The sequence below is a fragment of the Mustela nigripes genome, chromosome 8 (genome assembly GCF_022355385.1).
Source record: "Mustela nigripes isolate SB6536 chromosome 8, MUSNIG.SB6536, whole genome shotgun sequence".
NCBI lineage: Eukaryota > Metazoa > Chordata > Mammalia > Carnivora > Mustelidae > Mustela > Mustela nigripes.
In genome coordinates, this window is record NC_081564.1 from 17,435,995 (window position 1) to 17,462,564 (window position 26,570).

General features: G+C 47.1%; 1 protein-coding gene across 2 annotated transcripts in view; it reads left to right on the forward strand.

Annotated features, from left to right (window-relative positions):
• Positions 1-26,570, forward strand: part of ACACB (acetyl-CoA carboxylase beta) — a 125,820-nt gene that overhangs the window by 21,326 nt on the left and 77,924 nt on the right. The window contains exons 3-5 of one of the 2 annotated variants that reach the window (XM_059408634.1): positions 3,132-3,787; positions 22,813-22,945; positions 25,499-25,637. In XM_059408634.1, coding sequence (XP_059264617.1) covers positions 3,141-3,787; positions 22,813-22,945; positions 25,499-25,637 — 919 coding nt within the window. In that variant the 5' untranslated portion in view covers positions 3,132-3,140. Of the gene's footprint in view, positions 1-3,131; positions 3,788-13,850; positions 14,118-22,812; positions 22,946-25,498; positions 25,638-26,570 lie in introns of those variants that run through there. The other variant, XM_059408635.1, reaches the window with a different exon arrangement.

Below are 26,570 nucleotides of genomic sequence, written 5' to 3' on the forward strand. Positions count from 1 at the left end.
GGTCTCTCTTGGTTTTTGAAAGTTCACGTTATACCACTTTCCTTCTGCAAAAGACCTATATTAGATCTATACTAGTACCTATTTTCACTAACTGGAAGAAACCCAAGGAGGAGTTTTGCTTTTAGGAGAAAAGGTGAAAAGTGAAAATAGCATTCAGCATTTGTTTTGCAGAGCTGTTAGAGAGGCAGCTTGTACCCTGAGCAGCGGCAGTGATACTGCCAGGCTCCTTTGGTAAGAACTATGCTCAGCACCTCAGCATCAAAACCACCATAGCTTTGAACTATGTCTGTGAGCATCTGAGCTTTGTCTTGATTTATTTTGTGTATTCATTAGCAAGATGTGTCCTAAGCTACCCAGAAAAGCCTAAGAGAAGTTATTTTCTGGGTCTAGGAATGCTCAAAAATGTGTCCATATAAATTAATGGTAATTGCTTCTTTGCTTTATGCCATTTCAACTTAAAAAAAGGTTTTGTAAGAACTTCTCTACTTTTGGATAGCAGGAATCCTGTATAGGATCATGCTGTCTATGATTAGAGATGATTTTATCTCTTCGTTTCCAATTTGGATGGCTTTTATTTCTTTTTCTTGTCTAATTGCTTTGGTTAGGACCTTCAGTACAATGTTGAATCACAGTGGTGAAAGTGAGCATCCTTGTCTTGTTCCTGATCTTAGGGGGAAAGCTTCCAGTTTTTCAACCCTGCGTATGTATCAGCTGTAGGTTTTTTCATCATTATGCATTATTACACTGAAGTTCCCTTCTTTTCTTATTTTTCTGTTTTTTATCAAGAAAAGGGTGTTGTATTTTGCCAAATGCTTTTTTTGGTGTTAATGAAGTGATCATGTGGTTTTCCTCTTTGTTCAATGAATGTTCAATGAACATTGATGGATGCTGAACCACCCTTGACTGACTTTTCTTTAAAAAGAAACTTGATGGCCTTAAAAGAAAAAAACCCCTCCTGGTCCTAGGTATAACTGGAAAATACCCTTGACAACATTTTGGAAATTCTGTTGTGCAAAGTCTGCAGGAATTATTCAGATCACATGGTTCTAGGAAAACTTGAGAACTTTTCCACTTCCCTTATGAATATGATGTTGAGGGACGCCTGGGTGGCTCAATGGGTTAAGCCTCTGCCTTCAGCCCGGGTCATGATCTCAGGGTCCTGGGATTGAGCCCCACATCAGACTCTCTGCTCAGCAGGGAGCCTGCTTCCCCACTCTCTGTGCCTGCCTCTCTGGCTACTTGTGATCTCTCTCTCTCTCTCTCTGCCAAATAAATAAATAAAATCTTTAAAAAAAAAAAAAAGAATATGATGTCGAAATTTAAAAAGAAAAAACCTTTTATTTATTTATTTTTAAAGATTTTATTCATTTATTTATTTACTTGACAGAGAGAGAGAGAGAGATCACAAGTAGGTAGAGAGGCAGGTGGGTGGGGTGGGGGGTGGAAGCAGGCTCCCCGCCGAGCAGAGAGCCCAATTCAGGGCTAGATCCCAGGACCCTGAGATCATGACCTGAGCCAAAGGCAGAGGCTTGACCCACTGAGCCACCCAGGTGCCCCAAATAAGAACCTGTTAGATACTAAATTGATATGCTTGAGCTTTGCGGTCTAGCCTTTTATTTACTTTTTAATATTTCTGTATCCCTGTGGCAAAATTTGTTCTGAAATTTCAACATGTTCAGTTTGTGGTTTTGTTTGCTTCTTAACAGTATTTACTTCTAGGGCTCCTGGGTGGCTCAGTCAATTAACTGCTTGCCTTTGGCTCAGGTCATGATCCCTGAATCAGGGGATCAAGTCCCACATTGGACTCCCTGCTCAGCAGGGAGTCTGCTTTTCCCTCTTCTTTCTCTCCCACTCATGTTCTCGCTCTCAAATAAATAAAATCTTTTTTAAAAAAACAATATTTACATCAAATAACAATGATCTACTCATTAGTAGGCAGAGTTAGTGTGCCAGAAAGAGGCATGGGTAAGAAATTAGAATGTCTGGATTCATGTTTTCGGCAAAATGAATTTCTGTCTATTAAACTCTCGCCTTATTTATTTTTAAAGATTTTATTTATTTATTTGACAGAGAGAGATCACAAGTAGGCAGAGAGGCAGGCAGAGAGAGAGAGGAGACAGCAGACTCCCCGCCGAGCAGAGAGCCCGATGCGGAACTCGATCCCAGGACCCTGAGATCATGACCTGAGCCGAAGGCAACGGCTTAACCCACTGAGCCACCCAGGCGCCCTTAAGCTCTCGCTTTAAAAAAAAAAAAAAAAAAAAAAATTGATTTGAGGAGCACCTGGGTGGCTCAGTGGGTTAAGCCTTTGCCTTCGGCTCAGATCATGATCTCAGGGTCCTGGGATCAAGCCCCGAATTGGGCTCTCTGCTCAGCAGGGAGCCTGTTCCTCCTCTCTCTCTCTCTGCCTGCCTCTCTGCCTACTTGTGATATCTCTCTATCAAACATATAAATAAGATCTTTAAAAAAAATAAAAAATAAAAAATAAATTGATTTGAGAGGGAGAGAGAACATGCAAAGGATCAGGGGGAGAAACAGGGAGAAGGAGTAGCAGATTCCCCACTGATCAGGGAGCCTGACATGGGGCTCCATCCTAGGATCCCAGGATCATGACCTAAGACGAAGGCAGCTGCTTAACCAACTGAGCCACCCAGATACCCCTCCATTTCTTTCTTTTTTTTTTTTTTTTTACAACTTAATAATCACCTTTTGTTTCTCCTTTTTTTCCTCTATTTTTGTTCTGTTTCTCCTTTTGTTTCTCCATTTTTGTTTCTCCATTTTTCAGTTAATGGGCATTTGAACTGTCTCCTTTTTGGGTGTTATGAGTCTGTAACAAGAGCCCTTTAAGAGGTGTGATCTGTTTCTCTCTTCCATGCATGTTTCTGATTCATGGTGAGCATGTGTTCATGTACCTAAATTAGAGATGAGAGGCTGACATCTGAGGAGTTCAGGAGTGTGCCCAGAACCACGGAGCACATTGTGGGCAGAGCCGTTTTGCCCACTGCCTTTGGCCTCTGACCCTCTCAGCTGAATGCACAGAACCCCAGCTGCTTCTCGCCCCATGAGCCCCTGGAAGATGGAAATAACTCAATTTTGTAGACTCTGAAATGTCTTTTCCTTTTTCCTTGCAGGTTTTCTGAATGATATTGCTTCTTTTTCTATCTTGTTTGATTTTCTCCTGCTTGACCTTTTCCTGGTTAAAAATCTGGGGGAAAATGACAGACTCTATGCCAGTCACCAAGAGTAAATCAGAAGGGAGCTGTATCCCAAGCCAGGAGCCCTTTCCAGCATCATACAGCTCAGGGGAGCCACTGCAGAAAAACAGTGACTGCAGCCCTCTGCCAGAGACTCCTAACCAGGCCAAGCCAGCCTCCCACAAAGGTCCTAAAGATGCCTGTCGGCCGAGAACTTCCAGGCCACTCCCACACCAGAATTCCCCAGGAAACCCCCATACTTCGGATAACACCCCTGCAGCACTCCAAGCCAATGGGATGGGAACCGAAGGCCTGAAGACCCTGGATACCAGTGGCCTGCCATCTTCAGCCAAGCCCCAAGGCCAGCGAGCCAGACCCTTCTCCAAAGAAGACGAGAAGCAAGAGCACATCAAGAGGCAGCTGATGACCAACTTCATCCTGGGCTCCTTTGATGACAACTCCTCTGATGAGGACCCTGGCGCTGGCTTGTTCCGAGAGTCTTCCCGGAAGGGCAGCCGGGCCAGCCTGGGGACCATGTCCCTGGAGGCCGCTTCGACTGTAGGCGAATCCGAGAACCCCATTCCCGCTATGAGGTAACGTGCCCTGGGTCCTCATGAGGGGGGAGTGCAGAGTTAGGGTGAGGGCTGCCCTTCCCCGCTCAGTCAAGCTGTCCACTCATGCCCACGTGTCGAAGGTAGTTATGGGAAATGTGGGAAATAGAAGTCTCGCCTTTTTCCTTCCTTCCTTTCAAAATTATTTATTGAGTGGGGCGCCTGGGTGGCTCAGTGGATTAAGCCGCTGCCTTCGGCTCAGGTCATGATCTCAGGATCCTGGGATCGAGTCCCGCATCGGGCTCTCTGCTCAGCAGGGAGCCTGCTTCCCTCTCTCTCTCTCTCTGGCTGCCTCTCTGTCTACTTGTGATTTCTCTCTGTCAAATAAATAAATCTTTAAAAAAAAATTATTTATTGAGCATCTTACCGCATCTACAGGGCCCTATGCCGGGAGACTGTCCTTTTAGAAGGACTTGGCCTGGTCGGGGAAGACGGCCTTGTATGTGATTCATTAGAATTTAAACTGAGTGAGCTAGGGCTGGTAAGAGCCACACAGGACAGTGAGGGCCTGGAGGGAGGGCCAGTTTCCCTGCCTTCTAATGAGACAGTCATGTATTTGTTCGCTGGTTCTTTCAATGGGTAACTAACAACTGAAATCCATGCCTTCCCCTAGGAGTGTCTTCAGAGCAGAAACTCAGGTATGTTTGCTGGAAACCAGTGCCCATAGGTCCCTGCTGGTGGGAGTGTGTCCTAGGTGTGCAGTTTTTGGCTTTGTTGGTTTGTTTTTGTGGTTGTGTTCAAGCTTTGCCACCTCCCTTCCCCGATTACAAACAGAATACAGTAGTTCCAGGTGGGAAACGCAGGGAACAGAAAAGCAGGGAAAAGAACCACCAACCATCACTCCGCAGGTCAGAGAGCTCTCTGCCCCCCTTCCAGGATTTCTTCCCTCCTCCTGCTGTTTTCTCCTCTAGGGGTACAATCTCACTGGCTGTTCCTTTCAGCACCTCTTGTACTCTCTCTCCCAAATGTGAAAAGCTGGACGAGGAGGTAGCTTCTTCCATTCAGGCACCCATGTTCCCAGGGAGCTTAAGTTGAACCCTGGTGACTGGAAATAGAAGGCAGAGAAAAGAAAAAAGTCAAGTATTCCCCATCCTGATGATCTCCAGGGGGAAACTAGTTTGAGGTTCTGGAAGGGTTCAAGGAAGGGAAAGCTTCAGGGTCTGGTATAAAGTTCAACCTTGGCTCTGTCGCCCTCCACCCCCTACTTTGTGACCTTGGGCATGGCATTCCCTCTCCCTGCCTCAGCTCCTCATCTGGAAAATGCTCACAGGATTCAATGGGATAATGTTTGTGAAGTATGCACGGGGTTGGGTACACAGTAGGTACTTAATAAGCAGTAGATCCCCTACAGCTCCCTTCCTTGGCTTGTTCTTTTTCCCCCACCCCCCGCACCCACTTCACCCATCACTTTCCCATTTATATCAATCATCCACTGATCCCTTAGAACAACAGTACAAGGCTGGTGGCAGTGGGTCCCTATTTTACAGATGATAAAACTGGGACTCAAAGGTGAAGGGCCTTTCCGAAGATCACACAGCTGGGAGGCGGCAGAGCCAAGCTTCCAGGCCAGCTTCTCCAGACTGCAGGGGTTCCACTGTGCCTGTGTGGTCCCTCCAGTGATCGCCAACATTTGCATTCCTCTGAACTGGTTCTTAACTTTCAACATGGCAATTTTGATAGGGATTAGGGAAAAGTAAGTGCAATGAATTCCTCCAAATTGACAAACATCCGAGATTATGTTAGATGTGGATGTACCACCCTGGGTTGCTGAGTGGTATCTAAGTAGGACAGGTGGGTTAGATACATTTATCACAACAGCCCCAGCAGGAAGCAAGATACATAGCTACTTTCAAGGAGCATCCCAGCTGGGAGATGGGAAAAGTACAAATAAACAGGTTAACTGATGATCTCTCAGTGTGACCAATGCCAGGAGGAAGACAGGTTACAGGAGAAGGGGCCCCTGAGGGAATCTATTTTAGAATGAGGTGGTCAGGTCACTGGAGAGCTCTCAGAAGAGGCAACTTTCAGATTAGACTTGAGCAGGCCAACAGAACTTTCTGCCATGATGGAATGTTCTAGAACTGTGCTGTCCAGTATGGTAGCCTTTAGTCACCTGTGACTATGGAGATTGACCTGTGGCTAGTGTGACGGAAGAAGTGAACTTAAAAATTTAATTTTAATTACTTGTAATTTAAGTAGCATCATGGGTCTGCTGGCTATTACATCAGCACAGCTCACTGTCTTCCACCACCATTTTTAGGGGTCTTTGCTGGTTTGTGCTTAAACCATAGCTTTTCTGAGCTGGTGAATTTATGAAGGCAAAAGATCCTTAACTAAGTAAGGGCCTATCTTTGCATGACAGCAAGCCAAAATATTAAATGAGTTTTCTGCCTTTGTATCTTCATTATGTAGAAACTTAGCACTATAGGTAAATCATTTATCATGCCTTATCCAAGGACTGGGGGGAAGGGGGGACAGAGAGATCTTGGTTTTTTATAAATTCTGGGGTGGTGGGAGATGCAAAGGGCTGTAGGAGGTCACAAAGAAGACACTGAGCTGTGTGACCTTGGGTGGGACCCTTACCCTCTCTGAACCTCTACTTTCTCATCTCCAGCATGAGGAGGCTGGAGCAGCCCTCTGAAGTGTGACACAAATCTCATTGGGCCTACGGTTATTTTGCCCCAATCGATGTGCTTTTCAGAGTCCGGAATTGAGGATTTTGGCACCAAGGACAACTCAGATAGTTCTGCTGGTGCCTCCCAAGATACTGGCATTTCTGTGAGGAATGTTGCAGGCTCCAGCAGGGTCCCCATATGAGGGGCCTCTGATGAAGGAGACCAGCATGGGTTCATTGTTCCTAATGACCTGGGATGAGAATCCCATGGGGCGGTATCTTCAGGGAATCAAGGCTTAGACCCTTGTCTTGGTGCTGTCTCTGGTGGTTGGTTGGATGAAAAAGTTGCTGTCATAACCTGTGTGTTCTTGCCTGTTGGAAGCAGTGATATCAGAACGAAGGTGAGGGTTTCATCATCCTCTTGTAGAGTTTTTGCCTCTGATGTTTTTGCATCTTTGGGACCCTCAGTAGCCTGGTGTTTGGCAGCCCCCACCTTGACCCTTTTGCTCATATCCATTGGTAGTGTCTTGGGTCAACTCTGAAGAAATAAATGTTCAGTGGGGCCTCCCAATCCCCCCCAAACCCTCTAGAGTGTTGCTTTGTGGAGAGCCACTGCTTGGCTCTTCTTCTTATACAGGATGGAAATGCCTCTTCCCTGGGGCCCACAGGTCAAAAGCCCAGGCCACTTTCAGACGTGGGCAGGTAACTTGCAATCATCTGGAGGATTGAGGACATGAAGCCTGACATAGAAGACCAATGTGATGATAAAGTATCCCTGTTAGAATCCCGAAAGCTCCCTGTATTATTATTTTTTTCTGATTAGCTGCTAAATAACCTGCACTCTTGGGCACATCCCCTAACTTTTGGAGGCTCAGTTTTTGCAATATGGTGGCTGGGAGTTTCAACTAGTTCTTGCAGCCCTTCCTTTGTCACAGACAAAGCTGAGACCTGGGCAGGGGGTTATTCCAGGGGTCTGCACTCACGTGGAAGCCACAGCAAAGCAGTGGTAGATGTATGTCTCTGGATTCTCCTGCTGTAGGCAGGTTCTGCAGAGCCACTTGGTCTCCATGTCACCTCAAGGTCACCTTGTGGTCCATGCTGCTTCCTGCCAGGCCACGAGCCAGGCAGCTGGATAGAAAAAGTGCCTGTTTACTTCTCTGGCTTGGAGGGAGCTCTTTTTGAATGATCTTCAACAGGGCCTTTGTTTTCCCCTGTGCCCTCACGTTTCCAGAATACTCACACTTACATCCCCATTCTGGGCCTTTGTGTCTGCTGTTCCCTCTGAACTGAGATGCTCACTTTCTCTTCATGCCCTTAAACCCCCCCTCCCCTAGGGCCTGTGTCCAGGTGTGTGGCCTGTATGGTCAGCTCGGCTATCACCCTCTTGAAATTCTTAATAACTTTCAAACAAGGGCCTCCACATTTTCATTTTGCACTGGGGTCCACACATTCTGTAGCCCATCCTGCCTGCCCTTCAAAGTCACCTCCTCTGAAGGGCCTTCCCTGTCCTTTTCCATCTTTATTTTTTAAAATTTCTATTATTTTTAAAATATTTTATTTATTTGAGAGAGAGAATGAAAGAGTGGGCACATGAGTAGGGGGAGGGATAGAGGGAGAGGGAGAAGCAGACTCCCGACTAAGCTGGGAGCCCGACGCGGGGCTTGATCCCAGGACCCTGAGATCATGACCCAAGCCAAAGGCAGACACTCAACTGACTGAGCCACACAGGTCCCCCTGTGCCATCTTTAAAGTATCCCCCACATGGCCCTGTTTCTTGATTGATTGCTGTGGTGTGTTTTCACAATACTTAATCACTCCTGGAGATTGTGTCTTAAATTTTCTTATGTATTGACTTGGTTGTTACCTATCTCCTACACTGGCTGGCAAACTCTGTGAAAATGGGGACCATATGGGTCTCTGCTTTTCCCCACCTCCTAATCTAGTGTGGGTTCATGGTAGATACTGCATAAATAAATGCATGAAGCAGTGAGCAACCCAGGCTTGCCAAAGACACAATTCTGCATTCCTGGGGGGGGGGGTGCAAAACTTTACGAATGATCTAGGAATGAATGAACAGATGTATGTATGTATGTATGAACAAATGAATGAATGGATGAATGAACAAATGGATGCATCAATGGATGGATGAAGGAAGGAAAGAAGGAACAGGTAGATGAATGGGTGGATGGATGCACAAATGAATGGGTGCATGGAAGAATAGATGAATGGATATGGATGAATGCACAAATGAATAGATGGATGAATGAATGAGTGGATGGATGGATAGGTGGGTGAATGGGTGGATGGATAGGCATTTTATTGTTGCTTTTTGGCAGCAGTAGCATTTTTGTTTTCATCAAACTCTTTCTGATTCAGTCTTGTGATTTTGTAGACTAGTTTTGTGGTTAAACCCTAATTTTTCTTTAGCATTTTATATGGTTATACAATCTCCCTATTCCATCTTCCCAGGTGGTGAGGGCAGGCTGTATGGACCCAAAGACTGTATTGTCTGTCGAAGTAGGCTTCTCGTCTCTTTCTTTTTGGGTTTGTCTCAGGCCAGGGGTTGGGATCAGCTCTTCCTTAGACTTGGAGATAAATCTGGTGAGACCATTACATGTGTCAGAATAGTTGCTCACATATTGTGAAACGAAGGTTACAGGGTAATCCCACTTTGATCAACAAGGGGCAATGTGATTGGTCTGGGTCAACAAGGGGCACAATGGGTCTAGGATAAGATACCGGTTCAGAGCCATCTCCTACTAGTTTGTTACTCTAATAGTTCTACCCTGTGGGGTGCATGTGTGAACTGAATGGAGTGGGACAGGTTTAGGACCAATCAACTGTAGTCCTGAAATTTGAAGTTATGACCCTGAAATTTGAAGTTTGTCAGTTGGCCATGAACTCATTTAGAAGAAAAATCCAGCTTGAATAGATGTGTAGTTCTTTGGAGTCTTTGTTTATCCTGTTTTGTGTGAATATTCATGCCTTCTGCTGCAGAAATAGTGACATGAAAATGTAAAACATAAAGCTTTACCATCCCCCCCGCAAAAGTTCTCAAACTCCAAAGCATTCTGGTCCTGAGAGTTTTGCATTTCAGATAAGGGATTGTGGGTAATATAATGTGCTTACAATGTTCCTGTCAATTAGTAGGCACAGAAAATGCTTGTGCTTAATAAATGGGTTTGTGTATGTGTTGCTGGAAAGTCTATAAGGAATGTGTCAAAATAGTTAGCAATCATTGTCTTTATATGGTGCAGTTATAAGTCATTCAATGTTTCTTCTGCATTTTCTAACTTCCTGCTGTAAATACTTGTTATAATGAGTATTAATAATGTTTACTAATAAAACATTATAAAAAATCTTGGAGGGGTGTAAGCCAGTCATCTCACTTCCTAGATAAGAAGCTGACACCCAGAGCGGTTCAGGGGTCTATCAGGGGTCTATCAGGGGTCTATCAGGGGTCTATCAGGGATCATTCCAGCAGGACGATCATAGCTCCTGAGGGCCATTGGAACCCAGACCCTCAGAAGGTACAGATAAGAAACTGGTCTGCAAACTCCCACTGTTAACTCCTAGCCTGGGCTCCAGGAAAGGTGTCTCCATCCTTGTCCTAACCTGTTCTTAGCATTAGTGAGAAGAGTCAGGAGACAGGGCAGTCATTAAGCTGTGTGACCTTGGGGATGTCACCTATCCTGGCAGGGGGCTGGACTGGGATGCTTTGAAGCCCTGGGTGGCCCTAGCAGACTTTGCTTTCGTTTCTTCATGTGTGGAAGGGTACATGAGGGGCTGGGATCAAGTTTGTTCATTTAGAACCATTTTCTCCTTGGCTGGTGTGGGTACCAGGTAAGCCTAAGGACAAGGTCAAGATGAAACAGTCAAGCGGAGAAGCTAATGTTGGTCCCATCCCTTCATTGGCTTGAAAGCATTTACTGTAGCCCTGCTGGGTGCCAGGCTCTGTGATAGCACTGTGGATGCACAGACGGTGGGACTGGCCTTCTGCCCCAGGGAAGGCCCTCGGAGGAGCCTCAGAGGCCACAAGCCCAGAACACTTCCCATTGTAGGTGGAGAGAGTGGCCAGCTGTGGGCTGGCATGCGGACTCCTCCAGTCAGCTGTCAGGTGGCCTGGGCTGAGCTTTTCCCTTTCTGGGCCTCACCATCCTCCAGAACGAGGTCACAGTAGGTGCCTACCTCACAGGGCTGCTGTCAGGCTTACTTGAGTGGCTGGGAGCCCCGCACTTCAAGCCGTGCCTCAGCGTCATCTCCATCATTCAATGCAAAGCACAGGTGTCCTACCCGGGACCCACGGTCCCATCACAGACCAGCCCCACAACCTCTCTCAGCTGCAGTTTCCTTCTCTGTCGAGATGGGATAATGCTGGGGTCTACCTCACAAGTGTGCTGAGATCACAGGAGAGGAAGTAGCAGGGGCAGACGGCCCAGGGGCAGCCTCGGGCACTGTCACTGGAATGGGCATCTTCCAGAGCTCTTCCCTGTGGCCATGGAGCTTCCCAAGCCCCACCCAGCATATGGCTTTAAGGTATAGCAACCTGTGTCCACAGAGGAGGAAGTGGAAGGAGGCAGGTGAAGTGATCCTGACAAATGGATGAAATACACGGGACCTTCCCTGGCCCCCTCTTTCCCTCCCTGCAACTGCTCGCTTCCATGCCTTGAGTGTTGAGTTTAAGAGACCTTTTGCCAGGCAGAACTCAGATTCCGAGGAGGCATAGTGAAGAAACAGCAGGTGAGCACGCTTACCCCTAGGACTTCGCTTCACCCTTCTGTCCCAAGTTGCATCCTGGGGCAGCTTGCAGTGGCACCCCCAGGTGCTTCCTGCTCGTCATCACCCTCTGCACCTCTCCCCTGCTCCAAGTAACAAGCAGGTCAGAAAATTTTTAATGGCCTATAAATATTTTTATCTGTCCCTCGATGAAATCTTATGAATCTTTTGATCGTGTTTTAATTTATTCTTTCCTTTATTGAAGTAAGGAAGGGCTGGCAGAAGCCCCATTTCCAAAACTCTTTAGCTCCTAAGGTGTTTTCTGGGAGTTTAAGGGAAAGGGGGAGGATCCCCTGTTTTTGCATTGTTTCATTTGTGGACTAGATGTTGAGTTTCTAAAGAGGCTGCCATTCATGCAGGGAGCGGAGCGCCCGAACATCCCTTTCTGTCTCAAGTATCTGTATCCTGCTTTAGAAAAATCTGTCACTTCTGCTCTATGCTTCATGTAACACTTCCCCCATCACATATCAAGAGGGATTGTTTTATTTTTCTTTGAACGAATGCACTCTATAGGTGGATGGTGTCACAGAGAAGTGGAGAGAAGGGGTTTGCTCAAGGTCACACAGAGTGTAGGGACAGGCTTGAGGCCACTCACAGCTCAGGCCTTTATACTGTGAGGCTAGCCACTAGCAAGTGCACTCTTTTGGCGTGTGTGTTTTGCCGCTGACCTGGGTTTTCCCTCTGCAATACCAGCTAGTTAAATTTAGCCTCTGAGGAGTCTGATCAGAAGGCCTTATAGCACGAGACTGCCTCTCCAGCCAAGTTGGAGTGTGTCATTGAAATCACAGTGACGGATGTTTAAAGGGGATGTTTATGTAAAGGCGATGTTGTGTGTAGGTGTGCACATTACTCTTTCCTTCCCATCTTCTATATCTTATAATGAAAGCAGAGAAAAATCCAAGTCATGACCGCCCTGATGACATGCAAAGCGCAGGTATGGAAGTGAAATGCCTTTTTTGAGAAGTGAGGCGTGGTGGGATGTCTCCAAGGCTGTATTAGTGGAGAATTAGCATAACCATAGTGTTCAACAGGCATTGGGGTTTTGTCCATAGAGAATAAAAATCCAGAGCAATGCGAGTACGCCAGTGAGAGTTCTCTCCCATTTGATCCTTGGGATGGGATAGAGGTGTTTTGAAATATTTTCATTTTCTGGTTTTAACTGTTTTCCCTATTTTGAGGTGATTATATTTAAATTTGGGTCATTTAGAAGATGACATTGGGGGAGGTTTGGAACTTTAAAAAGTAAATCAGCCTATGGGGTTGGTTTTTTGGGGGAGGGAGTGAAGACAAGGCCATGAAGAACCTGCGAGAAACTCTGAAGAACGGAGAATTGTTTTCACCTGTTTAATTTATTTTTTAAATCCTTCTGTTGAAAAAGTTACTATAAGGTTAGAACACAGCTAACTGGTGCCCTCAAGATGGGCCGCTTTTCCAATTCCTAAGGGTAATTCACATTGTGGCCACACAGAGTGGGACTCTTGGAGGTGTGGCCCCAGCTGTGCCTCTCCATGGGGATTCATTTGCAAACATTTCCATTATTTTTTGGTCTTTGTTGGCTATGAACATAGGCTGCATTTATTATTATGGAATATTTTCTAGGCAATGTTTTCAATCCCTTTTATTTGTTATAACTCCTTGCAGAAGCATTCATTCATTCAACCTAGAATGGTTTGCCTGGGTTCAAGGCTCAGCTCTGTCACCTTTGGTGAAGCATACATCCCTGGGTCACATTTCCTTATCTGCTTTAGGGAAATAAAAACAAAAGGACCTCTCTGAAAGAAGACAAAGGCACAAAAAGAGCCCTCAGCATGTGTGAGTCTTAACCAGAAAGATGCTTATTCTTTAAGGATGTTCTTATTTTGAGTGTGGTTGACACACAATGTTACATTCATTTCGGGTGTATGACATATTTGGGCATATCTGTACCTTATGGGGCACTCGCTGCGAGTGTAGCTACCAGCTGTCACCATACATCACCACCATGGCAGCGGTGACTGGATTCCCTGTGCTGTGCTTTTTTATTCCCGTGACTTATTCATTCGGTAACTGGAAGTCAGAAAGAAACCTATTTAGGGTCAGTCACAGGGCAGCTGGCGTCTTTTCCTGTCTCCAAAGAGCTGCCTTTACCAGGTGACCCAGGTGGTCCAAAGTGCATGTTAGGAGCTCGCTCTGGGGCCAGGAGGGCCTGGAGCAAACATGTCCCCGGGAGTAGTGGTGAAAGAATAAGCAAAAACAGGAACTTGGAAGCCAGAAGTTAACATACTGTGGGGGGACTTTTACCAGGCACTCTGCTGACATCTGGCTCATATTTTAAATAAACCTCATTTTCTACCACTTCTCTATTTGGGTGTATTCAAGCACATTAAAGGCCTGCTAGTTTTTCCCCAGTTGCCAGTATGTAGGGGGGACTACCATCCTGGAACCCCTTCTTCCCGCTCAGGAAGGTAGCCAAGAGGGCTTTTCTAAGTCTCTGGCCACCTGCGCCTGGTGCCCAAGGTCAACGGCCGCTTCGTGATTGACCGGTCCGGGGGGCGGGGCCTGGTTCTGTCAGGGTCAGGAGGAGGGGCCAGGTGAGGGGGCGGGGACCCTTCTGGGAGGAGGTGTCCATTTGGGGAGCGGGGCGTGGATGGGCACCGCTGTCCCAGACCCTTGCGCGCAGGACTGTTTTCGGGATGGAGGAAGCGCTGCACTTGGTTGGACACCTACAGGCTGCAGCACCACCTGGCGCCAGCGGCTCTCGGACCACACCTCTGCCTCCCTGTCTCGACCTGGCTGACCTGCTGGGCCCCGGGACAAGGGTCTGCTCAGGAGGTTAAGGAGGGAAGTTCTGTATCCCGGCAGGAGCCAGGTGGGATTGGCCAGCGGGCATGTCAATATGAACCCTGCCAAGTACAAGGTTTGTTTCCCTGATCGCAAAGTAAAGTAAGTAAATCTGCAATTTTAATGACAATTATCTTTTGCCAACTTATGCAGCGTGTTCCCCTGCCCCCAGTAAAGACAAGTTCTGCGTCCCCTTAGTACCACCTCCTCTTCTCCGCCCCCATCAAAGAAATGCAGGCTTCAGTTCTGCCGCTGGGTAGATGGAGCTCGCCTTGCAAGCGCGAGCTGACCTTGGTGGTTGGAGGGGAGGCAGGATTGGCCGGATTTGTCTGTGATGTTGATTGGAGGGGCCTTCAGGAACACGCAGGTGGATAGGCTGGCAGGGGCCACGCTTACCTCCTCCTCCTCCCCTTAGCCTTGATAAAGCCTTGACAGTTGCGGAAGGCAAGCCTTTTTTGAAGTGATTATGAATCCCAGGGCATGTCAAGGGCCACCTGAGCAGGCATTGCATTTAAGGTTATTTAATGACCAATGTGTAGGCATTTCTGTGCCCTAGCGCTTCCTGGCCCCACCTGCTTGATTTCTTGTCTTCATTTTATGGTATTAAAAAAAATTATCAAAATAATGTTATGTTTGTTGTTGAGAAGTCAGAAAATTCTAGATAAGCCGAAAAGAGGAACAAAACTCACCCGTAACCACCTCCCCCAACTCACCACAGCCGATCCCATGATTTTTATTAACAGTTGCTGGATACTTCCTGAGCTCATAAGCGTGTCAGGGAATTGAGGTCCCTTGGAGCCAGAAATACGGTTATTTAGATCCAAAGATGGGAGGTCCAGAGAGGGCAAGAGATATGCCTCAGATATTTAGCCAGCCATCCAGGAGAGAGACTGACCTTCTAGTTTCCTGGTCCTTCTGCAAAGGAGAATAATGGAGCCTTCAGGGGGACCCTTCTTGGATTGCTCAGGGTGTGTCTGAGCAAAGAACCTGCAGAGGGGCAGGGATCGGGTATGGATCATGGTCTTTCTTGTGCACTAAGTTTTTGGTGGAGCATGGTAGTCCTGTTTCTTGTACTTTCCAAGCCCTGACCTAACTTCTCTGGCAAAACCCTTCAAACCCTATTGTTACCCAAAGCGGGCCATGTGGTCCACAAAGGACACATTCCTCACCCCCACCCTCAATCTGTAAGGCTATTTACACAAAAGTTTAACATATAAATCTTGAATCGCACTTTATTGTACACTTTAGTCCCAAAGATGACTACACAAACCACTTTAATCTGAAAGCATAAACCTTCAGTAATTGAAATTGTCTCATTATAAGTGGTTTCACCGCTCTGGAAATTCTGCTCAGAACCAAGGCCAGCTGCCATGTTGAAATGTTGGTTGGTGAGCTATGGGTGGTTCTCACCCCCACCTGCACATTTGAATTCCCGGGGAGGGGGGCGGGCATTTGAAGAAGTAGATACCTGGGTGTGCTCCCTTCGCTTCCAACAATCCTTCCATCCTAGGCATGCTGATGAATTAGTCCAGGTGCGGCCTGGCCACCAGCATTTTTAAAATCTTTCATGCTGGAGGGTAGAGTCAAGGCTGAAAATCACTGCTTAACTCAGAGTTGGCAAACTATTTTTGTCCAGGGCCAAATGGTAAATATTTCTGGCTTTGAGACCATGTGGTCTTTGTCACATCTACTCAGCTCTGCCATTTACCGCCCCAGCAGCCACAGAGAATACATCATTGAATGGGTGCAATGGGATTCCAATCACACTTAATTTATAGAAGTACGAAATTCACGTAATTTTCACATGTCACGCAGTAAGATTCTTTCAACCATTTAAAAATGTAAAAGCTATGATCAGCCTGTGGGAGGTCCAAAGCAGGTGGCAGCCTGAATTTGGGCTTTGGACCCGAGCTTAATGACTCCTGGTCTAGCCAAGATGGCCGTCTCGGGAAGTGCTGAGGGGGCAGGTAGCCTAAGAAATCTCCCATTGGTTCCATTGGTTCCATTTGTCTAGGAGCCCAAAAATGAATTCAAAGTCAGCAGCCTTGACTAAGCTCTACAGTGTCCTTTCTTCCTTACTTGCTTAGTGATAATAGTGAGGACTTTACGTCCATCAGGCCTCAGCAGCTGCCATCCCTGTTTTATAAATGAGAAGGGAGGGCCAGGGGAGGGATGGAAGGGCTAGTTAATGTCAAGGCCTCAGCCTGATGGCTCCATACTGGGGCTCTTAATCATGGCTCCCCTGCAGAGAGGCCCCTCAGCTAAAGCTCTTTACTGCACAGAATGCCCCGTGCTGAACACTGGTCACACGCTTTCTGAGGCAGACGCTATTAATGTTGTCAATATTGCCATTCTGTGAGGGAACTGAGGCAGCTTCCTCAAGATTGTGTAGGTCTTCAGAAGTAGAGTCTGTGTTCAAAGCCTGGGGGGACGGCTCTAACCTATCAGGGTTTCTGTTGACATTTGGGGCCTTGTGCTGCTTTGTGGTGGGGGCTGTCCGGAGCATTCTAGAATATTGAACAGCATTCCTGGCTTCTTCCTTCTAGATGCCAGTAGCATCCCCCTCAACCTCCCACCCCCTGCTTAGTTGGAAACCCAAAAAATGTCTGCAGACATGGGCCATATGTCTCTTGGGGAACAAAGCTGGCCTCAGCCGAGAGCCCTGCAGCCCCACAGATTGCCTCCCCGATGTAGGTGCTTGTTTTTTGATGTCTAGACTGTAAAGTCACTCCCATTTATCTCAATGATCTTTCTGCCTCAACCTTAGACTTGGGGTAGGGTGGGGTGGGGGATGAGGAGGTGGGCGGTCGGAGTTAGATTGGAAGCCCAGCATTGCCATCTGCCAGCTGTGTGACTTAAGGTCATTGAGCCTCTCTGGTCCTCAGTTTCTTCCTCGTGAGCAGGGAATGGCAGCCCTCCATGCACAGGGATGTGGGGATTCAGCATGAAGCCCCCTGTACCTGATGCACAGTGACACTCAAGAATGTTTATTCCTTCCCTCCTGGTGTTTCTGCCTGGGCTTGTGCCTGAGCAGCTGACTGTGCTCAGCGCTGGGCTGACAGCTCTGCTGTGTAGTGGATTGCACATGAAGCCATTTCCAAAGTCATCCTGGAATAGTTTGTCCTCTGCCCACCTTGGAACAAATGCCGGCCAAAGGTCAGCCCTCCAGAGCCAATGCTGATTGGCTTCTAGCTTTGTCAAAAACAAATAAAAATAGCCAGTAGCCTGGAGACTGGGTCTGAAACAGGGCACACACTGTGTGTTCACCCACCTAGTTAGTTATGATGGGCTTGTGACCCACCTGAAGAAGGGGTTCTCTCATCAGTTTTGTAATCAAAATGGCGGCTGAGAATGGTTTTTCCAGGCTACGAAATAGTGGTTTTCTCCTGGTTAACTTTTCTTTGCCGTGCTTTAGGCCAGGTTGCTAGAGTTTTAAAGATTTTATTTATTTATTTGAGAGAGAGGCAGTGAGAGAGAGCATGAGTGAGGAGAAGGTCAGAGGGAGAAGCAGCCTCCCTGTGAGCTGGGAGCCCGATTTGGGACTCGATTCCGGGACTCCAGAGTCATGACCTGAGCCGAAAGCAGTCATCCAACCAACTGAGCCACCCAGGTGTCCCAAGGTTGCTAGAGTTTTAATGTTTGTGTTGGAAGTGGGATGTCTGAGACCATCTGAAGCCAAAAGATCAAGCCAGCCAGTTGGGGAAGGCTGTAAACAGAGTGGATGGTTGGTGAGGAGACCCTGGCCAGAGGAGAGGCTGATGCATTTCCTGGTGAACTTGGGAGATCAGCAGCCCCTGATCCTTTCAGTTTCACTGCACTGAAATATGATAATAGAGTTCACTGGTGCCAAAAGCCATCTTTTACTTTCTATGTGTTATTTAACCTATACAACATAGTGAGGTATGTGTTACTATCCTCATCGTACAGCTAGAAATGCTGAGCACCTTGCCCAACAGATGCCAAAATGGCCAGAGCTTTGGCCTCCCTATTAAAAAATTCATAGCTTCCTTCTTATTGAATAATATATCATTAGGACACCTCAGTGGCTCAGATGGTTAAGCGTCTGCCTTCAGCTCAGGTCATGATCTCAGGGTCCTGGGATCCAGCCCCCATGGGGCTCCCTGCTCAGAAGGGAGTCTGCTTCCCCCTCTCCCTCTGCCCCCACAACACCCACTTGTGTTCTCTTTCTCTCTCTCAAATAAATATAATCTTTAAAAGAATAACATATCGTTGCAAGAAACTTAAAAAATATAGATGGAGAAGAGAACGGAAACCACCAGTAACTCCACCACCTGAGATGGTTGCCATTAACATTTTGACGTCTGTTTTCTGAGATCAGGAGCCTGCAGATTAGGGCCTTCTGGCCACATCTGCCTGTTTCTGTAAAGAAATAAAGTCACTAAGAATAAACTGAGCTACTTGCTGGTTGATGGGATGTAATTATGATAAAAGCACTGTTCTCATTTGCAAGATGATACTGACTTTCCAAAGTACTTTTCTAAGACCTTGTTTCAGCAGTTCCGTCCTAGGAAGTCTTAGGAGAAAATGTGCTCACCGTTTGTGGTAGGTAGTGAGTTTATCTTAGGCTGGAGATCGTTTGTTCATCTGTCTGTTCATTCATTCAGGCCCTATGGCTAAACCCAGTTGAGTGGAGAAAGTCTTCATTGAAAACATACCCTCTTGTGTCCTGGAAACACATTGTTCATTTCTCTTTTTGTTCCCCTGGCCCAGAGCTCTGTGTTTTCCTTTGTGATGGGCAGATCCTTTGGCAGCTCACCCTGGGGAGTGGGGCAGATGGCAGGTTTGTCAGAGGCTTTCCCATACGGAACTTGTACTAGACACGAACACTTGGCATAGCAGGAAATGCCCACACCCGGCATTTCCTGGTGTGGTAGAAACAGCCCCAGGCCTGCTGATGTGCTCTGTGACCCCTTTGCCTGTCTGGGCCTCCATTTGCCCATCTATAAAATGGAATTTTTATTTCCTAACTCTGTATTTGCTTCCAATTTTCCTGGGTTTTGCTCAGATGATAGCTGGAGGCATATCCATCCTTGCCCCCTCAATAGCCACTGGACACGTGTGGGTGGTTAACTGCTAGCCTAATTCTTGATAGATAGTTCTCAGCTTAGTGCCTTATCACTACCTTAAGAAAGTGGACTGAGGGGCACCTGCCAGGGTGGCACAGTCGGTTGGGTTTCCAACTCTTGGTTTTGGCTGGGGTTGTGATCTCAGGGTCATGGGATCAAGCGTGCATTGGGCTCTATGCTCGGCACGGAGTCTGCTTAAGACTCTCTCTCCTGCTGCCCCACTCCGTGCTTTCTCTCTCTCAAATAAATAAATCTTGAAAGGAAAAGAAAAAAGAGAAAGTGGACTGAATGTGCATGCCTGATCCTCTTCCTGTCAATGTCCCGCCAAACAACAGCAAAGAGATTTTTTTTTTTTTTTTAAAGTTAGATGAAACCCATCAAGCCTGGCAGAACAGTGGGGAAGATTAGCAACAGCATTTTAGAGGCCAGAAGCAAATGGACAAGCAGTAATTGGCTTAGTAGAACCAAGAGGGCTGAGTCCTAAAGCAGCAGTGGGGACAGCTGAGAACATGGATCTGTACTCTGAAAGGCGTGGGGGCTGGCAGAGTCAGGTACCTCTGTACCTGGGGGGAAGGGGAGGTACCAAAATGAGAAGAACTGGGTAAAAGATGCCCAGATCTTCTTGCCTGCCCACTTGTACCCCAACAGAAAATGGGTGATTCATTCCGTGGAGAGGGAAAAACAGAGGGTCTTGGGACTGGGCATTGATGGGCATAGCGGAGGCATATGAGGTCTGTATCCCAAACAGGGATCAGGGTCTGTGTAGGGGCTGAATTCTGAAATCTTCCCTGTCCTCCACCCTCATACCTGTCCCACCACTTCTCCCACCACCCCTTCCCCTACCACCCCTTCCCCAGCTCCTGGCCATTTGAGAATTGGACCGCTGAAGGAAGAAAACTCTAGTGTACTTGGGGTTCCCTGGTATAAAGCAGCCCCCCTTCCCCTATCTTGAGCATTGAGCTCAGCATCCACTGGCCCCATCTCAGTACCTTCTATCAGCCCTTTAGTTTTTGCTCTTGGTCACGAGGAAGTGACTGAGGTCTGAGTACTGTTTCTAGTATGGAGAGGAGATCCCAAAAAAACAGAGGAACACAGGAGACTTGGAAGAAACAGAAACCATGCCAGGAGAAGAGAACTTGAAAAAGCAGCCATTAATACCCCTTTTCAAGCCAGGGAGGGGGTTGTATAGTTAGGAATAGGTTTCACAACAAGGAAACTTTGCAACCCAGTAACAAGCTCTTGGGTATTAAAAAATGCAGCACCAGGTTAGGAGAGAAGACTGAAGGAATTAGCCCAGAAAGCAAAAGACAAATGATAGGAAATAGGAGAGGGGGGAAAAAGACAGAAACTTGGTGGCCAGTTTTAAGAATTTCAACATCCAGGGGTGCCTGGGTGGCTCAGTTATGCCTCTGCCTGGTTATGCCTCTGCCTTCGGCTAAGTTCATGATCTCAGGGTCCTGAGATTGAGCCCCACATCGGGCTCTCTGCTCAGCAGAGAGCCTGCTTCCCCCCCACCCCCGTCTTCTGCTCTGCCTACTTGTGATCTCTCTCTCACTCTGTCAAATAAATAAATAAAATCTTAAAAAATAGAATTTCAACATCCAAATAATAAGGCTTCTGGAAAGAATAGAGGAAAACTATGCAGGAAAATCATTTGAAATACTTGAAGACAAATTCCAGGATATGAGTTTCCACATTGAAGGAGTCTGGAGATCCACAGCCCTGCTAGATGGAAGGAGGCACATACCTGAGTGCATCCCTGGGAAACTGTAGACTATGGAAGACAGAGACAAGATCCTATAAGCTTCTGGATACAGAAAAACAGGTCACCTGTGAAGAATCAAGATATCAGAACAGCTGTGATTCTAGCCATACACATTGGAAGCCATGACACAATGGCACAAGGTTTCCAAAACTCTGAAGGAAAAGGTTTTCCATTATAGAATTCCATACATAGCCAAATGATAGGGTCAAACATGAGATCAGAAGAAAGACAGTTTGAGAACTTGCAAGACTATGAATCATGTACTACCCCTATCCCTCACTCCTAAATATCTTTTCTTAGAAAGCTACTGAAGGATGCCTTCCACTGAAACAAGATAAGAAACCAAAGAAGAGCAATACATGGAAGACGGGAAACAGAGATCCAATGTAGAATCAAAGGGAATCTCCAAGATGATAGTGATGAGGTAGCCCAGGGCAGCCAAAAGCAGGGTATGCATGTTGAGGGTACCATCATCAGGGGCTGTCCCATTGTACCATCTTTTCAACCAAATACAACTACTGGAGAATATGTCCCTCCAAATCAAGGGAGTTCACTAAGAAAGAGGGAGCCATTTGATCCCCCAAATTAGGGATCAAACCCTGAGGAAAGATAAAAAGAATCCTAAGGATATCAGCAAAAGGAAGTCTCAGAATGACAGTTGTGTAGGGGTCTGGAGAAGAACCACTCTGGATGACTGTAGAGAGTAGAGGCCTCCAGGAGGGATGTTGCCAATGAAGAATGATGGAGCTAATCAATTATGTCATGGATATGACATAATGGAGGATATGAGAAGGAATGGATGGCATTAGCAACAGGTACAAGGAGAGCTACGCAAAAAAAAAAAAAAAAAAACCTCCCAAAAAAACAAAAAAACCCTCTGTCTCCAGGAAAAAAGAAGAAAGGAAGATCTGGCCTACCCCGGCCCTCATCCATGAATAATCCCAGACTCATGAAATTCCACATATGAAATCTGCCAGACTGCAGTATGCCTGCACTGAGAGATTGGGTGATGGGAAGAAGATGGGATGGCCGAGTAAGAGAACTCCTTCCTTGACTCTCCAGATCAAAGAGCTGTATTTTGTGTTTTAAATGATGTGTTTTAAATTATGTACACACAATGGTGACATTGCTCAAAACTATGGAGAGGTATCAATGCCAAGAAAGTAAGTGATTTCCTCTGGTATTTGGTTCTGGAGGGAATGGGGCAAGGAGCCACCATTTGGTTGTCATACAGTTTTTTAAAAAGAATTTTCTTTTTCTCTTTTTTTCTCTCTTTGAGTGTGTGAGCACAGGGGCAGGCAGTGGGGGGGTGGAATCTCAAGCAGACTCTCCACTGAGCATAGACCACAACTCCCCTGACCTAGGGCTCAATTTCATGACCCTGAGATCCTGACCTGAGCTGAAATTAAGAGTCAGGCATTTAACCAACTGAGCCACCCAGGTACCCTGGTTGTCACACATTATTTGGTTTTCAGTTACAAAAATTTTGAGATGCACGTACAGAAAAATGCATGAAGGCAATCAGTACTATTTAATAAGTCTTAAGTTTTGGACTGTGTAGACTTTCTCCCTGATCATAAACCTCCCCTCCCTGTAAGTTTTTGGGTTTTTTTTGTTTTTTTTGTTTGTTTGTTTGTTTGTTTTTTTGTATTATTTGAGCTCCCGAATTGGGAACAAAGAAAGTAAAAATTATTTTAGGATTAAAGAGCTCAATGTACAGCTTGGGGGGCAGGTCAGGGGATCACTCCTGCTTCATTCCTACACCGGCCTCTTGAATCTCCTTGTGAAATGCTTCAAGGTCCCCGGTGAGAACTATAAAGCAGTGGGGGCATCTGATGGGCTCCCACTTCTCTGTTGATGTTGTTTGTAGGTACTAGGCCTCTGACTCTCTCCCCGAGTGGCCCAGGCTTCCTGGCTCATCAGGTCTGTCCTCTTTCCTCTTCAGACCTAGCATGTCTGGACTCCACCTGGTGAAGAGGGGCCGAGAACTGAAGAAGCTGGACCTGCACAGAGACTTTACTGTGGCCTCCCCGGCTGAGTTTGTCACACGCTTTGGGGGGAACCGGGTCATTGAGAAGGTAGAGATGGGGTCCTGGTAGTCGGGGGTGGGGTGGGGCCCCTCTTCCCAGCTGGAAGGGAGAGCACCTGCTTCAGGCTCGTGGTCACGCTGCAGAGAAAGGGCCAGGCCGCCCCTCTGTGAGGACTTGCCAAGTGCTATGTGCTGGAATTCATCACCTTTCACCCTCCCAACAGCCAGAGCAACAGGTGCATGACCCCCCCTCACAGGAGAGGAGACTGAGGTCTGCAGAGACCGCGAGGTGCCTTCGTGCAAGGGACTGCTTTCTAGGTTATCAGGGGCAGCCATAAAACCCAGCTCTGCCCTTCTGAGGTGTGGAACTCCTTCCAGGAGAGAAAGCCCATATGTTAAAATAATAGTGATGAAGCGAATCAGCCAATATTTGCCGTAGTTTATAAAGGGTTTTCACTTTGTTTCCTGTTCCGTGGGGTTAAGACTCTGGGCCACAGACTGATTATTCCCAGGGTATTCGTACAGGAGCCAAGATGAGAGATTTGACATTGGTTGTCCAAAATCATGTAACTAGTTAGTGCTGGAGTCGGGATTTGAACCCAGGTCTGTTTGACGAGAACTTATTCTTTTCCACTTTACTTGAACATGTGGTGGTAGTGATTATAATAACAGCAGCAGCTACAACTTTTTAAAAAATATTTTTATTTATTTATTTGACAGACAGATCACAAGTAGGTAGAGAGGCAGGCAGAGCAAGAGGAGAAAGCAGGCTCCCCACTGAGCAGAGAGCCCAATGCGGGGCTCAATCCCAGGACCCTGGGATCATGACCTGAGCCAAAGGCAGAGGCTTTAACCCACTGAGCCACCCAGGTGCCCCAGCAGCTACGATTTTTTGAGGGCCTACTTGGCCTGGCATCCTGTGAAATGCTTTACATATCATATCTCATTCACCATCCCCACTGTCCTGCTAGTCGATATGATTTTACAGAAGAGGAAACTGAGGCTCAGGGAAGGGAGCTGGCTTGCCCGGTCTTACAGCTGGTCAATGGCAGAGCTGGCATTTGAACCCCCCCCCGGGGGCTTCCAGAATGTGCTAGAAAAATGGGGCCCAGGGAAACTGACTGTCCTGAGGTCACCCAGAGCCCTTCCTTCTTGACCAAAATTTGCTTTGGTAATAAGGTTAAGAAAACCAAAGTCCTGCCGTTCCATCATTGCTCTCCAGGAGGTATTTCTGGAAAGAGAGAACACTGAATCTGAGCCCAGAGCTCTGGGCTGCATCTGCTATGGCCACTCACAGGATATGACACATGGGCTCAGTTTCCCCTTCTGCAATCACATTCCGACTCTCTAATGAGAATTGTCCTTCAGGGCTGTTATGAAAATCAGTCAGTAATAGGAGGGGCCTTAAAATTACGTTTTTGCAGTGGAAGTCAAAGCTTTGAAGCCATATGCCTATCTTTTTTTAAAACAGGAACACTAGAGCTTGGTTTTATTTCTTATAGACCGAGCCAGGAAGTTGACCAATCTGAGCTCCTTACATGGAGATGAAGCTCAGAGAGGGAAGGGGTCTGCCTAATGCCACAAAGGAAGGTCATGGCTCATTAAGAATTGAAACCAGGACCTTTTCTGTTGCTCTCAGTTGCTGAGGACAGGCAGCATCACTGCCTTTCCTCTCCACCAAGTCCAGGATCTTTAATCTCCAGAATGCAGAGGTAGTCACGGGATTGGGGCAGTTCAGAACACAGTCTGACTGTGTGGGGCTCAAAAATCACATCTCTGCCACTTACTTGCTGTGTGATCTTGGGCAAGTGCCTGAACTCCTTGAATTTTAATATCTTTAACCCCAAATAAATATAAGAATACAACCACTTTCAAGGGCTGATGTGAGGGTGAAGTGAAATATATGGTGAGATATATTGTACTGTAGCTTGGTACATACTAGGCCTTCAAAAATAGGAAGTGCCAACATTTGAGGGTGCCAACCAAGGAATCAAAATCTTTCATTCATCCCATCCTGTTCATCTGATCCATCCATCTGTCCACCCATCCATCCATTCCCTGATCCATGCCTCTGTCTTCCAGCCATCCCAACCATCCTTCTATCCATCCACCCACCCATCCATTCATCCATCCTTCTGTCCATCCATGCATCCACCCATCCATCCACCCACCCACCCATCTGTCCATCCATCTATCCATCCACCCACCCACTCATCCACCTGTCTGTCCATCCATCCATATATCTATTCACCCAGCCACCCATCTGTCCACCTGTCCATCCGTCCATCCATCCATCCATCCAATCCTCTGCCTGACCATTCATCGATCCATCCACCGACCCACCCATCCATCTGTCCACTCACCCACCTGTCCATCCATCCACACACCCCTCCAACCATCCATTTGATTCTCCACCCACCCACCCACCCACCCAGCCATCTGATCGTTCTGTATTCGTGCAGATAGCAGATTTTGAGCACCTCTCTGCCAGGCTGTGTGCTGTAAAGTAGCTCTGGAGCTGTGACATGGACCCAGGATAGCATGCAGCTCCCAGCACAGGTAGATGTGCAGCTCTGGCCCCTTCCTCATTTCCCCTGTGCAGGTGCTCATCGCCAACAATGGCATCGCCGCCGTGAAGTGCATGCGCTCCATCCGCAGGTGGGCCTATGAGATGTTTCGGAACGAGCGGGCCATCCGGTTTGTAGTCATGGTGACCCCAGAGGACCTGAAGGCCAATGCAGGTACCAGGGCCTTGGCTCCTTCCCCTCCTGCCACCCCATGTTCTTACCTGCCCTCACCTCTTCCCTTATACCCAGGCAAGTCCACCCTGGGCCCCAGAGTCCCAGGGTACCTCTCCTGAGCTCGCATTTATTTGCCTTTTCTTCCTTGTTTAATTAAAAATGCAAATGGCTACTATACAAAGTGGAGATCCCATCTTGGAGAAATGTCCATGTTACAGCAGATTGGCCCCTCTTTTTCCAGGTCTTTTCCCCCACAGATGTCTGTATTGTACTTCAATCATGCATCCTTCTGTTCATTTGTTTTCTCTCTGTTAGCACAGATCATTCTGTAAATAACTGTTGGACAATTTGTTTTTTTCCTGTGAATCATCGCATCCCTTTACAGACCTTTATCCACACAGTAGTCAAAATGATTTCTTAAAAACACAGCTCAAGTCCTGTTAGCAGCTCTAAATGCTTAAGAGGCTGCCATGCTGTCCCCCAGTCCCTCCCAGAGCCTGGGCCCTGGGCTCTGCCTTGCCCAGAAGCAGCCTCCTTTTAACTCAGAGGAGAGATTTGATTGTCAACCCTATTTTATAGATGAGGCATAAGGACAGAAATCATTCACCTAATGTCATACAGCCAGTATGTGGTGAAGGCAGGATTAGAACCCCGGGCTGCCTTACCCTGTGGGGGCTCTCATCACGCTCAGACTCAAATTTCAGGTCCTCAGGCCAGTTAAGGTGCCCTGCCGGCCTTTTGGCCCCATCCAGTGTCTCAGCTCTTCAACCCTGGGTTCCAGCCACACTGGCCTCTTCAGTTCCTGGGCCAGTGGAGCTCTTTCCTGTCCCAGAAACTTGGAACATGCTGGATCTTCTGCTGACAGTGCTTTTCCCCAAAGCTCCTGGCACAGCAGGCCTCCACCCCTCCCTGCCCCAGCCTTCTGGCCGTGTC